Below are 18,393 nucleotides of genomic sequence, written 5' to 3' on the forward strand. Positions count from 1 at the left end.
AAAACCCCCCAAAGAAACAGCAGAAGCCCCAAAAATCCACACAAGGGAAGAGCAACCGTTACAGCACTGAGAGCCAAGCGCGTGTGCATGTACGGCCATACAAATAGAACTGGCACAGCGAGCGGCACCCAGCTCCCTCCCTCACCGTGGCCAGATGCGGCCCGATGCCGAGGGCATTTCTCCGGCCCGCACGGCCTGGCCAGGAAAAGCCCCTCGCCACTTGCGTCAGCGGCGTTTCTCTCTTTCCCCCCCCAAGAGTGGCTTCGGGTGGGGTAGCGCCGGGCCAGGCTTCTCCCTCCTTCCTTCCTTCCTTCCTTCCCCTTCCCCTTCCCCCTTTCTCTCCCCTTCCCCTTCCTTCCTTCCCTCTGCCATTGTAGGTGAACTACAAATCCCAGCAACTACAACTCCCAAATGTCAAGATTCTATTACCCCCATACCCCACCCGTGTTCACCTTTGGACATATGGAGTATTTGTGTAGAGTTTGGTCCAGATCCATCATTGTTTGAGTCCACAGTGATCTTTGGATGTAGGTGAACTACAACTCTAAAACCAAAGGACACAGCCCACCAAACTCTTCCAGTATTTTCTGTTGGTCATGGGAGAACTGTGTGCCAAGTTTGGTTCAATTCCATCTTTGGTGGGGTTCAGAATGTTCTTTGATTATAGGTAATCTATAAATCCCACCAACTACAACTCCCAAATGACAAATTCAATTTTTTTGAGTGAAGGACATACATTGGGTTGTTAGGTGTCCAGTGGTTTTTGAGTTCTGTTAATCCCACAAACGAACATTACATTTTTATTTATATAGATTTATTTCCTCTATTTATACCCTGCCCTTCTCCCCCTGTAAGGGGATTCATGCTTACATATGCCAAAAACCACTTTCAAAACGACAGAAAATAGATTTTCCCCCTAATTTTCATTGGAACTATTTTATTTTCAGAAATGCTAAAGTTATCTTTTTCTATGTATTCCTATATTGCAGTGCAGTACACAACAATATAACACAAGAACATAATAAAACCAAAAAATATAATACATGAAATGCAAAACAATGTAACAAGCAACACAACAATATAAAATCAGACATTAAAACACAAAAGATTTTGCTGGGCAGGGCCAAATTCGGGATAAAAATTTAAAACACTGGGAGATAGGACAATGTCGGACATCGGGAGGAGGATCCGGGGATGAGGAATGATTTAATTGCACGAACCATTAGATAAAGTGCTACTGAGGTCATTTTGTGCCAAGTTTTTGGTCAGGGAGTATCTGACATTCAATCACTGAAGGCACATTGGAATAACCAGGTTTTCAGATTCCTCCCGAAGATTGCCAGCGTGAGGGCTTGCCTAATATCTCTGTGGAGTGAGTTCCAGAGCCGAGGGGCCACCACAGAGAAAGTCCTCTCTCTCGTCCCCGCAAGTCGCACTTGTGATGCAGGCGGGAACGAGAGAAGAGCCTCTCCGGAAGATCGAAGAGATCGTGTGGGTTCGTAAACGGAAATGCGGTCGTGACATGTTACTTGTTTTGAAAGTGACACATTAGAATCATAGAATCAAAGAGTTGGAAGAGACCTCATGGGCCATCCAGTCCAACCCCCTGCCAAGAAGCAGGAATATTGCATTCAAATCACTCCTGACAGATGGCTATCCACCCTCTGTTTAAAAGCTTCCAAAGAAGGAGCCTCCACCACACTCCAGGGCAGAGAGTTCCACTGCTGAACGGCTCTCACAGTCAGGAAGTTCTTCCTCATGTTCAGATGGAATCTCCTTTCTTGTAGTTTGAAGCCATTGTTTCGCGTCCTAGTCTCCAGGGAAGCAGAAAACAAGCTTGCTCCCTCCTCCCTGCGGCTTCCCCTCACATATTTATACATGGCTATCATATCCCCTCTCAGCCTTCTCTTCTTCAGGCTAAACATGCCCAGCTCCTTAAGCCGCTCCTCATAGGGCTTGTTCTCCAGACCTTTTATCATTTTAGTCGCCCTCCTGTGGACATATTCCAGCTTGTCAATATCTCTCTTGAATTGTGGTGCCCAGAATTGGACACAATATTCCAGGTGTGGTCTAACCAAAGCAGAATAGAGAGGTAGCATTACTTCCCTAGATCTACATATACATATTACTTACATATACATTTTTTGCATTGTTTTCCATGTATTAAAATTAGAAAAACAGCCTAAAATGGCCATTCTGATAACGTTGGGGGGTGGAATAGCCATTATCCCACATACTTGTTACCCCACAATATAACACATTACTTCTAGCCAACAAACACAGAGAGGTATTTGTACATTCACAGCAGAGCAACCTTCCCACCATTTTATGGATTGTAGCTTTAGATTTATGGGAGGCTCAGGAAAGCAGTCAGAAGATTCCTGGAAGCTGGGAACATGATGAGTAACATCGAAGTGTTGATAATTAAATAGAGAGGTACTTGCTGGAGCAGGTGTACGTACATCTTTGTTCAACGTGCCAAGGGAATTCAAGTGTGCCTGAGCCAAAAACTTTTAGGATGCATATTCAACGGAATGGAACATTTGGAAATCGGCCATATCCGCAGAATGGAGTTTTGTTTACTCCAGACAAGCAATTTCTACACATAGAAACACACACACAAACCACACTCCAAATTCTCTTATGCTTATAGACACAAACAGATGCCACCTCCATTCGTTCACCCTAATCAGAACCCATTAATTCGATGTGTGGTAAAAAAAAAAAACCACACTTGACATTGAATTAATAGTGGCTCCGGTTGTCATTTCCAAGTACCAAAGAGTAGATCATCACAAAACAGATTGGCAAAAAGTAAGAGATGCCTGTATTGGGACGTTGAGGTGGTTTCTGGGCTAGCAGCATTTTCTTCTGATGTTTCTCCTACATCAATGGTTGGAATCTTTAGAGCAGGGGTCCTTAAACTAAGGCCCAGGGGCCAGATACGGCCCTCCAGGGTCATTTACCCGGCCCCCACTCAGGGTCAACCTAAGTCTGAAACGACTTGAAAGCAACAACAACAACAATCCTTTAAACTCTACAAACATCTACCTCTGAGGATGCTTGCAATAGATGCAGGTGAAACGTCAGGAGAAAATGCCTCTAGAACAGGGGTCCTCAAACTAAGGCCCGAGGGCCAGATACGGCCGTCCAGGGTCATTTACCCGGCCCCCGATCAGGGTCAACCTAAGTCTGAAACTACTTGAAAGCAACAACAACAACAACAATCCTATCTCATCAGCCAAAAGCAGGCCCACACTTCCCACTGAAATACTAATAAGTTGATATTTGTTAAAATTGTTCTTCATTTTAATTATTGCATATTATTTGAGAACACAGAAATGCTGGACCACTCTTACAACCACCATGTCAGACTACACAGTGAAGCCATTGAAATCCACAAGCGTATGGACAATTTCAACAGAAAGGAGGAAACCATGAAAATGAACAAAATCTGGCTACCAATATTTAAAAAAAACTCTAAAATTACAACAGCAAAACAACCGAGAGTAAACAATCAGGCACATCTAATCACCTCTCAACAAAAGATTCCCCCAGGCACTGCCAAGCCATCAAATGCTAATTAAGGTGGTCAGTTGAAACATTCACACCTAGTTCCAGCAGACAAGAGTCCTTTGTCCCACTCTGGTCATTCCACAGATATATAAACCCTTTTTCCTACTTCAAACAAACCTCACTACCTCTGAGGATGCTTGCCATAGATGCAGGCAAAACGTCAGGAGATAATGCCTCTAGAATATAGTCATATAACTCGGAAAAACCTACAACCCAGTGATTCCGGCCATGAAAGCCTTCGACAATAATTATTGCATTGTTTTTAAGTGTTTTTTTGCACTACAAATAAGATATGTGCAGTGTGCATAGGAATCAATTCATGTTTTTTTCAAATTATAATCCGGCCCTCCAACAGTTTGAGGAACTGTGACCTGGCCCACTGTTTAAAAAGTTTGAAGACCCCTGCTTTAGAGGATCACTTGCTTTACCATCATCAGATCATCTGAAGATGCCAGCCACAGAGCAAGCGAAAACATCAGGAGAAAATGCTGCTAGAATATGGTCATACAGCCCGGAAACCACACAACACCCCAGTGATTATGGCCATGAAAGCCTTTGACAATACAATGTATGTATAGTCTAAGAAAAAGGGGGAAAAGATTCCTGGAGACACCTGTAGAGAACATCTGAGAGACCTCAACAGTACACTGATCTTGGAATACATACCTGAGCCTTCCCCCTTCCATGGAGGTCTTGTGGGGAAGGGATCCCCACACCACCTTTTCTTCTGTGCCACAGGTCTGGATTTGGAAGATCAGGTCATGTTTAAATGCCTTGCGTAGGAGCAACATCAATCGCCGTCCCTCTGAATTGTCTGGGAGGAAAGCCTCAAAGCGGCCTCCTCGGTATGGATAACCTGGACGAGGATGTCCTGCCTTTGGGGAAGAAGAGAAGATGGGATTATTTTTTTTGCACATGTCTACTACTCAATACTAATCAAGCTTGCTAACTGCAACATTCATACTTGCTTCAACCAGACAAGGATTATTTCTCCCACCCTGGACTTTCCACACACTCCACTTGCCTCATTTACAACAGACCTCTGAACAAACCTCTGAGGAAGCTTGCCACAGATGCAGGCGAAATGTCAGAAGAGAATGCTACTGGAACATGGCCATACAGCCCAAGAAAACCTCACAGCAACCCAGTGATTTTGGCCATGAAAGCATTCGACAACACATTCGAGGGCAAATCTTTGTGAAACAGAACAGCAGAATTCTGCAAGAAGCAAATTCCGAATTCTGCAACCCTTTGCAAATAATCAGGCCATCAAAGTAAATGTCTGCATGGAAATGTTATTTCTGACTAGCCACTACTTGCCATGCATTGGTCTGTCCCAGTCTGAGTATATGTGTTTTGTGTATGAATATGTGTGTGTATATATTTGTGTATATGTGTATATATCTGTGTTTGCATATATATTTGGTTATATGCAAGAGCTGTATTTTTTTTTGGCTTTTTAAGTCCCTTCCGCTGTGTTTTTCAGTGTTTTTATGAGTGATGGTTACTCATTGGCCTGATAGGTGTCTTGTGTCCAAATTTGGTTTCAATTCATCCAGTGGTTTTTGAGTTATGTTAATCCCACAAACGAACATTACATTTTTATTTATATAGATTATTCTAATCACTGGCAGAAAGAGAAGGCTATGCAGCTCATACCCCAGAAATAAAATTTATTTATTTATTTATATTTGTATATCGCCTTTCTCAGCCTATCGACGGCTCAAAGCAGTTTACAAGTCAGTACACATAATAGCAAAATACAGATTAAGCATTAAGACAATATAAAACCACAATAGAAACAATTAAAACCCAACATCATTATCATCAGTGTCTCCTAATTAAAAATGTTGTCCAAATTCCATTGTCAAGTGATTCCATTTCCTATTTCAGTTACTCTGCATTTGTAAACGCTTGCTCATTATAACCAAGTCTTAACTTGTCTCCGAAACGTTAAGAGTGAGGGAGCCGATTTAATCTCCTTGGGGGGGGGGGGGGTTCCATAGCCAAGGGGCCACCACTGAGAAGGCCCTGTCTCTCGTCCTCGCCAAACGTACTTGTAATGAAGGCGGGATCGAGAGCAGGGCCTCTCTGGACAATCTTAAAGTCCTAGATGGTTCATAAGGGGAGATGCATTCAGACAGGTAAATTAGGCCAGAACCATTTAGGGCTTTATAAGCTAAAGCCAGCACTTTGAATTATGCCCCGTAGCAGACTGACAGCCAGTGGAGCTGGCGCAACAGAGGAGTTGTATGCTCCCTGAGTGCCGCTCCTGTTAACAATCTGGCTGCCGTCCATTGGACCACTATTGGTAAATTTCAAAATAAAAATAGATATCAATAAAATTACATTAATTTCAGGAGGTGAAATGTTTCTGAATATTTACATAAAACTGTAATTTGAGATAAGACTGCCCAACTCTGATTAAATCATTATTCTAAGCTTCTTCAATGTAAATGTACTTACATATCCTTCCAACAATAATAAAGAGAGTAAAATAATAAATGTCATAATAATAAGAAGAAGAAGAAGAAGAAGAAGAAGAAAGTAAAATAATGGAAATGCAACAATAAATGTAATAATAGAGTAAAATAATAAATGCAATAATAAAGTAAAATAATAAATGTAATAATAATCATAAATAGTGTAAAATAATAAATATAATAATAATAATAATAATAATAATAATAATAATAGGGTAAAATACTGTAAATGTAATAATAATAAAGCGAGTAAAATAATACATGAAATCAAACTAAAATACTAATAATAATACTAATAACAGAGTAAAATAATAAATAACCTTGACTCGAGTATAAGCCGAGGGGAGCTTTTTCAGCATAAAAAGGGAGCTGAAAAATTAGGCTTATACTCAACTATATACAGTAATGGTAAAGTACAATACAATAATATATAATACTGATGTACTATGCTAATAATATAATATATTGTATGTATATATTTATCTTGTAATCCACTCTGAGTCCCCTTCGGGGTGAGAAGGGCGGCATATCATTGTCGTAAATAAATAAATAATAGATGTAAGATATTAAATAATATCTTGGGAATTTGCACAGTTAATGAGATGTGACATAATTAAAATTCACCACCAAATTAGCAAGGACTTTTAGCTGCAAATCTATAATACGCAGGATGAAAATTAAGACATAATAATAATAAATATCCGTCCGAACACATCTCCTCCTATGAACCAGTTAGGACGTTAAGATCGTCTGGGGAGGCCCTGCTCTCGGTCCTGCCGGCTTCAGGAAGAGAGTGAAGACCTGGCTCTTCGATCAGGCTTCCAACTAAGCAGTACAATTGATTGACTATTGGAATATGGATTAATGGACAACGAGATTGGATGCTGATTCTATTGATGAGACGTGATGGATTGTTGTTTTTCTGTATTGTTGTATTGATGTTCTGATGTTAATTAATGGATATTACTGTTTTAAATGATTAATGATTTTGTATTGTATTGTTGATACTGGTTGTTAACCGCTGTGAGTCGCCTGATGGCTGAGAAGAGCGGTATACAAGTGAAGCAAATAAATAAATAAATAAATAATGAATAAATAAATAATAACACTTTATTTGTACCCCGCTACCATCTCCCCAAGGGACTCGGTGCGGCTTACATGAGGCCGAGCCCAAATACAACAATACAAGCAATAATAACAACAATAATAACATAGGTGCTTACCTGCTGCACCCCGTCAGGAATGTCATATATCACTTTCAGTGTTGGGTCTCGATAATAGCCAGGGAGGAACTGGGACAAGGTGGCAGCTGTGAAAGTTCCAGGGATGGTGGGTGTTACAGGGCATGACGTTACATGGTCATGAGGTGGAGAAATGTTCTCTGTTGAAGGGTGGGCCCTGGAAAGGATGTGGCGGCAGGGGTTGTGGGGGGAACTTTGACACAGTTCACACTCCCCAGCTGTGGATTCCCTTCCTGGCGGGGCAGCTCTTAGGTTCATATCTAAGGCAACTCCTTCGTCACCTGGCAAGGTGTGTTTGCTTGCCGTTTTAGATGGTGTGGAGTCAAATGCTCCTTGAGGAAGAATAGGCAATGACTGAGGACCCCTCTCGGCAATACGGCTGCCTCCCTCTCTGCTGGAGCTCTGCCCAAAGTGGAACTTATCTGGCAATCCCAGCTTGAGTTCTGCAACTGACTTTTTGAGGCGGCCTTGCTTGCTGGCATCTGAGTTTTTGTCAAGGCTCTGGTCACTGGGGAAATTGTGCATCAATGGATGGGCACCCCCGACACCTAGCAATCTCTCAGTCTGGGAGGACCATTTCTCCCCAGGAAGGCCCTCTGACAGGTTGGATCCACTGTCTTCCTTCAGCTGCTGGAGACTCTTCTGGATCTCACCTTGCCTCTTCTCTTGCTGTGACTCAGAAGAGTAGAGACTCTTAGACAAGGAAGCCATCCTCTTCTCGGAGAAAGAGCGGAATGCCTCCTTGATCTGCAACTTCATTTCACGGGGGTAGGCAAGGCTTAACATATACCTTTCTCGTTTGACAAGAACATTATCATGGCAGCCTTTTAGGTAATTACATAGGCCAGTGAGAGCCTCATCTTCAGGTCCTTCTACAGATAGCTCAGAGTAACTGAAGCTGTCCATTATGTAGTCAAAATACTGTGTTTTTTTAATGTCTAAAGGCTCCCCATCATCCCTTTGACCTGTAAGTGAAGCAGAAACTCCGGTATATATATCCTGAAAATCCCTCTCCCGCTCTTTCTCCATCTGAGATGCTCCTTCCTTGCTTTTCTGAAGAATTTGGTGATGTTCTTGAAACTCTTGCTTCAAGTGGTCCATGTTGGCTACTATCTGTGACTCATCCATGAACGTGCTACTGTTCAGTGGGTTTTGTAAACTGTTGGACCTTCTGAGAAAAGGCCTTTGCTTCGAAACTTTGTGGTCTCCATACCTTGTGGTATCAAAAAGGTTCAAGGATCTGAAAGTATTGGAACCAATGTGGGGGGATGAAGGCCTCTCAAGGCCAAATCTTGTCATGCCCTCAGTACCTGACAAAGACATGGGATACAGATCTCCCTTCATTTCTTGTGGTGCATTCTCAACCTGCATGGATTGTCTCTTCTGGTCCTCTGATTTATTATTAGTAGTAGATAAAAACTGCAGTTCACTGTTTGGGATCTGGTAATCAGCTATCTGAAGGAAGTCTCCAGGAAGTTGCTCTACCAATGGGTTATCTTGAGATGAATTAGATGAAAGAGAGACACTAGAGCCGAATTTGGCAGCCAGTTTGTGCTTAGCTTTGTCACTGAATGTTGGTGAGCTCAGTTTCCTTGGCACAGACCCTGTAGGAAACTCCAGCTGGGTTGGCACAACATGCATGTGTGAAGTTTGAGGCATACCAGGTTTCTGATGATCCTGCACGACTTTCCTTGCCGCAATGAACTCTTGAACAAGTAGTTTTGCTTGAGAAATGTCTACCAAATTCCCAACAAGATAGAGGTACTCGTGATCTTCATGGCACAATAGTTGTGGGCAGAGCTTACGCAGCTCCCTCAGAAGTTCTGTGTCCCCTTCCACCCCTAATTCTTTCCTACTGATCTTCTCTTTGCGCAAAGTGCCTTCTAACTTCTGGGAAAGTCTAGAGATGGCCTGGTGAGCAGACAGAAGCATAGTCATGCCTCCAGTCTCATTGGATGAAGCTTGGAAATACAGGGTGGTGACACCATCACTGCTGACGTCTACTACATCCACCTTGTGCTGGCTCAAGACATGGTTGATTTCTTCACTGCAGAATGCCTGCATATAACAGTAAACATCAGAGTCGATCACCAAAGAGAAATCCTCCATTGGCTCAACATGGCTCTCTCCAAAGTTTCGGGCAGGTAACAGGTTGCCATCAATCTCTTTCTTCTCTCGTTGTGTCTCCTGGTGTGAGACTCCATTTCCTGAAGGTTTGGCTGAAGATCTCTTTTGACTTGCAGAGAGACTTCTGCTTTGCTTGTTCTTGAGGCATCTCAGCAGTTCAGAACTGAAGGCCTGCAATATTGTGTAGGACCCTTTGGCACAGCATGTCATCTCCTGGGAGTCAAACTTGATGCGTACATCTCCGTATTGCTTCTGGAGACGGCAGATAATCTCTTTCCCATTGGGGAAACTTCGATAATCAATCTTCATGTTGACACACACGAAGATCTGAGGAAACAGAGTTAGAGCTTTGTTAGTTACATAATAATAATACGAGGGGTATTTTTTAAATAATGTCAATTTTGTTGTAGACACTAGTAGTTCGCGCGCATACCGCAACGAGCGCATGCGTCGTGTACCGGCATGCCTCGGGAACAACTGTGCTCAGTTTCCGCTCTGTAGTTAACCTGTACGGTTCTGATCTGTGCTTTAAAAATGTTTAAGACTATCAACTCACCCGCCGCATGTGAGATTCGCTCAGTGATACGGTTTTTGTCAGCAAGGAAAAGTGTACGGTGATACTGTTATGAGTGAAAGCAAAGTGCGTAAATGGGTACGACAATTCAAAGATGGCCATGACAACGTCCATGATGAGAATCGCTTCTTTGATTACAGACGATTTGGTGGCTTCAGTTGAAGCGACTATTCGTAAGAACAGGCGCTTCACAATAACAGGTCTCTCAAATGAATTTCCTGACGAATTACCCACTTACGCACTTTGCTGTGAACAGTACACTTCACAAATCTGTCGATGAATTTCTGCAGCAGGCAGGTTCCTTGCTGACAAAAACCATATCACTGAGCAAACCTGACGGAATTGAAACAAACGTGGCACACAGGACTCCCATGACCAACAGAAAACACTAGAAGGGGTTGGTGGGCATTGACCTTGAGTTTTGGAGTTGTAGTTCACCTACAACCAGAGAGCACTGTGGACTCAAACAATGAAGGATCTGGACCAAACTTGGCACGAATATTCCATATGCCCAAATATGAACACAGATGGAGTTTAGGGAAAATACACCTTGATATTTGGGAGTTGTAGTTACTGGGATTTATAGTTCACCTACAATCATAGAGCATTCTGAACCCCACCAACGACAGATTTGGGGCAAACTTCCCACACTAAACCCCCATGACCAATAGAAAATACTTAAGGCCATCCAGTCCAACTCCCTTCATCAGGGCAAGAAAATGTAATCAAAGCCCTCCTGATAAAGAGCCATCCAGCCATAGATATAGATAGAGATATATGATTCACACACAGAGATATATAATATCATAGATTTGAAAGGGACCCCTGAAGAAGGACAATGATATGTTGCATGTTCCAGAGTAGGCAAACCAGACCATCTCCACATCAACACTGACAAAGGAACAGCAAGAAATACTGTTTACCCACAAGCATAAAGAAATTATATATATTAGAAACCAACACTTTCTCATCGCTTTTCCAGATCACCAGACTGGGCCACAGCAACGCGTGGCAGGGATGGCTAGTCTATATAAATAAAAATGTAATGTTTGTTTGTGGGATTAACAGAACTCAAAAACCACTGGATGAATTGACACCAAATTTGGACACAATACACCTATCATGCCAACAAGTGACCATCACTCATAAAAACGCTGAAAAACACAGAGAAAGGGACTTAAAAAGCCAAAAAAAGCTAAAAGATGTCACAGCTCACAGGCAAAAATGACTCCCCCTGCTAACAAAACACACAATAGCATATCCCCACTCTCTTCTGGACTACAGCTCCCATTATCCTCTAGACCAGACCCTTTAGAAGTGGAGGATGATCCAAATGCACTGCTTCCAAGCTGCAAGCCTTCTTCTCCTTGGATGTCTTTGAGAGCATCCCGATCCCTGCATATTTCCAATTTCCTATTCCTGGACTGCAACTCTCACCAATCCTCCAGATCAGTGGTTCTCAACCTTTCTCATGCTGCGACCCCTTAAGACAATTCCGCATGTTGTGGTGACCCCCAACGACAAAATTATTTTCCTTCCTACTTCATAACTGTCATTTTGCTACTGCTATCAATCGTAAATATCGGATATGCAGGATGTATTTTCATTCACTGGGCCAAATTTGCCACAAATACCCTATACACCCAGATTTGAATATTGGTGGGGTTGGGGGGAGTTGATTTTGTCATTTGGGAGTTGTGGTTGCTGGGATTTATAGTTCGCCTGCAATCAAGGAGCATTCTGAACCCCACCAACGATGGAATTGAAGCAGTCTTGGCACACAGAACTCCCATGATCAACAGAAAACACTGGAAGGGTTTGGTGGGCATTGACCTTGAGTTTTGGAGTTGTAGTTTGCCTACATCCAAAGAGAACTGTGGACTCAAACAATGATGGATCTGGACCAAACTTGGCACAAATACTCAATATGCCTAAATGTGAACACTGGTGGAGTTTGGGGAAAATAGACCTTGATATTTTGGGAGTTGTAGTTGCTGGGATTTATAGTTCACCTACAATCAAAGATCATTCTGAACCCCACAAATGACAAAATTGGGCCAAACGTCCCACATAGAACCCCCATGACCAACAGAAACTGCTGTGTTTTCTGATGGTCTTTAGTGACCCCTCTGACACTCCTTCGTGACCTCTTCAGGGGTCCTGACCCCTAGGTTGAGAACCACTGCTCCAAATAGACAGATTAGATGGAGATAGACTGGTAGGTAGACAGATCGATCAGGAGGACTGCTGGGAGTTACAGTCCATGAATAGGTAGAGAAGGAAGAAAGGGGAGAAAGCAAAAGGGAAAGAGAAGAGGGGAAGGAAGGGAAGAGGAAGAGAAGGCAAGAAGGAGAGAAGGAAAGAAAAAAAGGGAAAGGAGAGAAAGATAGAAGGAGGGAAAGAGGGAAAGTTGGCCACAGCAATGCGTGGTGGGTATAGCTAGTATCTTTGTAATAGTATCAGATAGAACAAAAAAAAAATGCAGATTTTTCTTTTTAGTAGCCTATTTTCTCTACCAGATGTAACACTTCACTTTCAGTTCTTTTTTAGCAATATTATCAGTCTTGTTTATGGTGTTTAACAATATAGTTTACTTATTTGGCCACTTCTGCCTCTTTAGGACGGACTTTCAGCTGCCTGACCTTGCCTTTATCTTCAAGTTCAGGGAGAACAATAGTTGTTTTGTATCTCAGGCTGATGAATATTAATTCTTACTGTTCACAAAATCTAATCTGTCTTCCACTTCACATTCCCATTGCTTCCTTTTCTTTTGCATTTAAGCTTCCCGGCTCATTTAAAATCTTATAAAATGTTTTTGAAGCCGATCACACAAATTCACAGAAATTATTTCCCTCTTTGGGGTTCAAAAGCCCTTTGAATGTTCATTTCCAAGTCATTTCCGCTGAATTTAGTGGTGCATGTGTCACTTTGCTGGGACAACTAATGACACGACGAGGACACAATGATGCTTTTGGTCCTACGCGACTCGCCACATTCAGTTGCCACAATCCTATGAGAAGAGAACAATGGACACTTGTAGTCGAGGCTCAGGTCCTCTTTGGCCTGTGAAAAAGATTACTCTGATCTGAACACACTAGCATCTGCCTTGTCATTGACTGCTTACAAGGCTTGATCACTCACTGCCATCTTCAGTCCATAAGAAAAAACTGCCCAATTAAAAAAATGCTTTGTGTAACTGGCAGCTTCAGAGGCAAAACAAACAAACAAACAAACAAACAGCAGTTGCCATGATACCAAACCATTCCTCACCCTTGTAGAGCAACAATTACAGGAGCCGCAAAGGGGTCATTCAGAAAGATGCTCTAAGGCAGGGGTCCTCAAACTATGGCCCGTGGGCCGAGTATGGCCCTCCAAGGTCATTTACCCACCCTCGCTCAGGGTCAACTTAAGTCTGAAATTTATTTATTTATCGTGTCATCCGCAACCAGAACATTGTATTACATTTCTAACAGAACAGAACAAACAAACAGATAAAAAACCAAAAAAACCCCCCACAAATATTGCAAACTTGGTAGCTGATTAAATGTCCTTTGACCAGTATCTGGCCACTTGGAGTGACTCTGGTGTTGCTGCAAGAAGGTCCTCCATTGTGCATGTGGCAGGGCTCAGGGTGCATTACAGCAGGTGGTCAGTGGTTTGCTCTTCTCCGCACTCGCATGTCGAGGATTCCACTTTGTAGCCCCATTTCTTAAGATTGGCTCTGCATCTCGTGGTGCCAGAGAACAGTCTGTTCAGCGCCTTCCAAGTCGCCCAGTCTTCTGAGTGCCCAGGGGGAGTCTCTAATCTGGTATCACCCATGGATTGAGGTGCTGGGTTTGAGCCTGCCACTTTTGAACTCTCGCTTGCTGAGATGTTCCAGCAAGTGTCTGTGGATCTAAGAAAACTATTTCTTGATTTAAGTCGTTGACGTGCTGGCTGATACCCAAACAGGGGATAAGCTGGAGATGTCTCTGCCTTGGTCCTTTCACTATTGGCTGCTACTTCCCGGCGGATGTCAGGTGATGCAATACCGGCTAAGCAGTGTAATTTCTCCAGTGGTGTAGGGCGCAGACACCCTGTGATAATGCGGCATGTCTCATTAAGAGCCACATCTACTGTTTTAGTGTGGTGAGATGTGTTCCACACTGGGCATGCATACTCAGCAGAAGAGTAGCATAGTGCAAGGGCAGATGTCTTCACTGTATCTGGTTGTGATCCCCAGGTTGTGCCAGTCAGCTTTCGTATGATATTGTTTCTAGCACCCACTTTTTGTTTGATGTTCACGCAGTGCTTCTTGTAGGTCAGAGAACGGTCCAGAGTGACTCCCAGGTATTTGGGTGTGCTACAATGCTCCAGTGGGATTCCTTCCCATGTAATCCTCAGAGCTCGGGATGCTTGTCTGTTCTTAAGGTGAAAGGCACATGTCTGTGTTTTAGATGGATTAGGGATCGGTTGGTTTTCCCTGTAATAGGCAGTAAGAGCACCTAGAGCTTCGGAGAGCTTCTGTTCAACCATCTCAAAGCTCCCTGCTTGAGCGGTAATGGCACAATCATCAGCATAGATGAAACTCTCTGTCCCTTCTGGCAGTGGCTGGTCATTTGTGTAGATGTTGAACATGGATGGAGCGAGCACGCTCCCCTGAGGCAGGCCGTTCTTCTGTTTCCGCCATCTGCTTCTCTGGCCCTGGAACTCAACAAAAAAACTCCTGTTTTGTAGAAGGTTTCCTATGAGACGGGTGAGATGGTAGTCCTTTGTGATATTATACATTTTTCTCAGGAGGAGGCGGTGGTTCACAGTATCATAGGCTGCTGTTAGGTCTATGAAGACAGCTCCTGTGATCTGCTGCTTTTCAAAGCCATCTTCTATGTGCTAAGTCAGGTTCAGCACTTGCGATGTGCATCTTTTGCCTATCCTGAAGCCAGCTTGCTGTGGGATCAGACAGGGGTCTATTTTTTCCATAATTCTATGCAGAATAAGTCTCACCAGAACTTTGTAGGGGTGGCACAACAGGGAGATTGAAAGCACCCACAACAACAACAACAACAACAACCCTATCTCATCAGCCAAAAGCAGACCCACACTTCCCATTGAAATACTAATAAGTTTATATTTGTTAAAATTGTACTTCATTTTAATTATTGTATAGTTTTTAAGTGTCTTTTTTTGCACTACAAATAAGATATGTGCAGTGTGCATAGGAATTAGGAATTTGTCCATGTTTTTTTCAAATTATAATCTGGCCCTCCAACAGTTTGAGGGACTATGACCTAGCCCTCTGTTTAAAAACTTTGAGGACCGCTGGTATAAGGTCTCACTCTTTGGCACCACCACTACCCTTTTCAACCACCTTCATTAACCACTTATTATAGTGAATTATTATAGTGGAATGGAGTTGCTATGATACTTCATCACTATGATACTTCATCTTGTTGATAGGAAGCTTCCCACTGGAATGAAAATAATCTATCAGATAGATGGAAAGCTATTTAACCTCAACAGACTGAAAGCCAAAACCAAGGTTACAACATATGTTATAGAACTCCAATATGCTGATGACAATGTTGTCTGTGCGCATTCTGAAGACGACCTACAAGCTACTCTAAACACTTTCGCAAAAACATACGAGAAGCTCGGCCTGTCATTGAACATCAAGAAAACCAAAGTACTCTTCCAGCAGTCACCTACCAATCCCTCTCCAATGCCATAAATACAGCTGATCATTTCTGCTACCTTGACAGCCACCTCTCCACCAAAGTCAACATTGACACCGAAATACAACACCGCCTGAGCTCTGCGAGTGCAGTATTTTTCCGAATGAAGCAGAGAGTGTTTGAGGACCGGGACATCTGTAGGGATACCAAGGTGCTTGTTTATAAAGCTGTTGTCCTCCCAACCCTGCTATACGCCTGCGAAACGTGGACTGTTTACAGACGTCACACTCAACTCCTGGAACGATTCCATCAGCGCTGCGTCCGGAAAATCCTGCAAATCTCTTGGGAAGACAGGTGGACAAACGTCAGCATGGACCCGGCATCCGGACAACGTAGCCAGTCCAGTGGAGTTGATGGCGGAAAACCATCGCTGGTGGTCTTTGCTTCTTTCAGCACACTGACGTTTGTCCGCCATTAAGCTGTATCAAGCCATGTAGGAGCCTCTGTCGTACAAAGAGGCAAGCCAACAAACATATAGACATACATATTCTCTCACACACACATATGTACATAGAACAACTATGGGAGGTCTAAGGGCATCATTTTGTGGACCTTTAGAAAAGGTTGTCCTTCCATTCACACTAAAATAGCATTTAAACAGAAAAGGGAAGCATGCTGTAGCGGTTCATGGTTTCCAGGTCAGTGGGGCAGCTAATCCATTCTGGGTTTTAGTCTGAAATATCCCAAACTAGGGTCAGCACTGTGGATATCTTTCATGGGGCTCTTTCAGGCAGGCCTTATATCCCAGGATTTGATCCCAGATTTTCTGTTTATAATATAATAATAATAAAACTTTATTTGTATCCAGCTACCATCTCCCCAAGGGACTCGGTGCGGCTTACATGAGGCCAAGCCCACAGCACATCAATAAACAAAGGCAATAACAATAGTCAATACAAAACAGTTAAAATAAACTCAAAAACAGAAAATACACAATAAGCAATAAACAATAACAATAATAATTTATCCCAGATTATCTGGCACTGCGGAGTCATATAATCCAGTTTAAAGCAAAAAGGCTGGGTCAGATCCTGGGATGAAGGGCCTCATTATACTAAAGGAAAAAAATCCGATTTCTACCTCTTGCAGAATTTGGTCTTTGTAGTTTAGGGAGGAGCCTTTAACAGCCTCGCTAAACTACAAATCCCAGAATTCTGCAGGAGGCAGAAAACAGACTTTAAGTGCATATTTTCTGTAGTGATATTGACAAGCTGGAATTATATTGACAAGCTGGAATGTGTCCAGAGGAGGGCGACTAAAATGATCAAGGGTCTGGAGAACAAGCCCTATGAGGAGCGGCTTAAGCAACTGGGCCTGTTTAGCCTGTAGAAGAGAAGGCTGAGAGGAGATATGATAGCCATGTATAAATATTTGAGAGGAAATCACAGGGAGGAGGGAGCAAACTTGTTTTCTGCTGCCCTGGAGACTAGGATGCGGAACAATGGCTTCAAACTCAAGAAAGGAGATTCCATCTGAACATAAGGAAGAACTTCCTGACTGTGAGAGCCGTTCAGCAGTGGAACTCTCTGCCCTGGAGTATAGTGGAGGCTCCTTCTTTGGAAGTTTTTAAACAGAAGCTGGATGGCCACCTGTCAGGGGTGCTTTGAATGCAATATTCCTGCTTTTTGGCAGGGGGTTGGACTGGATGGCGCATGAGGTCTTCCAACTGTATGATTCTATGATGAAAGTGATCGTGTCTGTCTGGAAGGGCCTTTAAACACCTTATCTAAAAACGAATTTGTTGCTCCTACTGACAAGGAAGCCACCAGTTGCTACTAGAGTTGTGGCTCTCTCTCTCTCTTTTGGATTGAGAAGTCTTGCTGGGACCCTGCGTTTACAAAGAAGGCTTCTGAGGACGGCATGCAACTCATAGGTCATACGGTTCCCACTTCAGAAGTATTGGCAACGCCACATCAAGTTTCTCCCACTGTCACAGCATGCCACTCAGCTTGTTACCTCATTGGGGTTGAGTTCAGCTGGCTTCGGAGTCACTTCCAAAGGGTACTTTTTCCCATCGACAGACAAGATATGCTCTTTTGTCTTCAGAACCCGCTGGGCCACTGAATGGGGGAAAAAGACAATCAAACGGAGGCAGCAGGAAACCTTTCTCTTCCAAAAGAACCTGGGAGCGGGACAAAACCCCATCACAAAACCCCATCACAAAACCCCATCATAAAACCCCATCACAAAACCTCATCCACACATATCTGCTCCTGTCACTAAGAATCTGAATTCTCCCTCCAATATCCTCAGTGCAAAATTCACATTTCGAAATCCGGATCGTAATTTTTAAAAGGCACGACCACTGTTGTGATATTGCCTTGATCTCATTTTAGTTTACTATTATTTCATCCTTTGTAATACTTTTAAATAAATAACTCTGTAATTGTGCCTTGTTTATTAAAGCTGCGAACGGCTTAATAAAAAAGGAGGGATACGAATCAGATCAACAAATGAACACATCCTTTGATATTCTGTATATTTTTCTTCACTTCTGGAACAGATTTTAACTTGCTTTTCATTTGATTGTATGTGAGGCACTGAATATCACCATGTTGTAAACTGCTCCGAGTCCCTCTTGGGATGAGAGAGAGCGGGGTATAAATATAGTCCCGTATTTTCCGGCGTACTAGACGATTTTTAAAGCCTGGAAAATCTTATGAAAATTCAGGAGTCGTCTA

General features: G+C 42.9%; 1 protein-coding gene across 1 annotated transcript in view; it reads right to left on the reverse strand.

Moving 5' to 3' along the window:
* Positions 1-18,393, reverse strand: part of LOC132779630 (uncharacterized) — a 37,154-nt gene that overhangs the window by 1,675 nt on the left and 17,086 nt on the right. Inside the window, exons 3-5 of the mRNA XM_067470101.1 lie at positions 17,669-17,772; positions 7,283-9,754; positions 4,243-4,451 (exon numbers count right to left, since the gene is read on the reverse strand). Of these exons, the coding sequence (XP_067326202.1) occupies positions 4,243-4,451; positions 7,283-9,754; positions 17,669-17,772 (2,785 nt within the window). The remainder of the gene's footprint in view (positions 1-4,242; positions 4,452-7,282; positions 9,755-17,668; positions 17,773-18,393) is intronic.

The sequence above is a fragment of the Anolis sagrei genome, chromosome 6, assembly GCF_037176765.1.
Source record: "Anolis sagrei isolate rAnoSag1 chromosome 6, rAnoSag1.mat, whole genome shotgun sequence".
In the NCBI taxonomy this organism is placed as follows: domain Eukaryota; kingdom Metazoa; phylum Chordata; class Lepidosauria; order Squamata; family Dactyloidae; genus Anolis; species Anolis sagrei.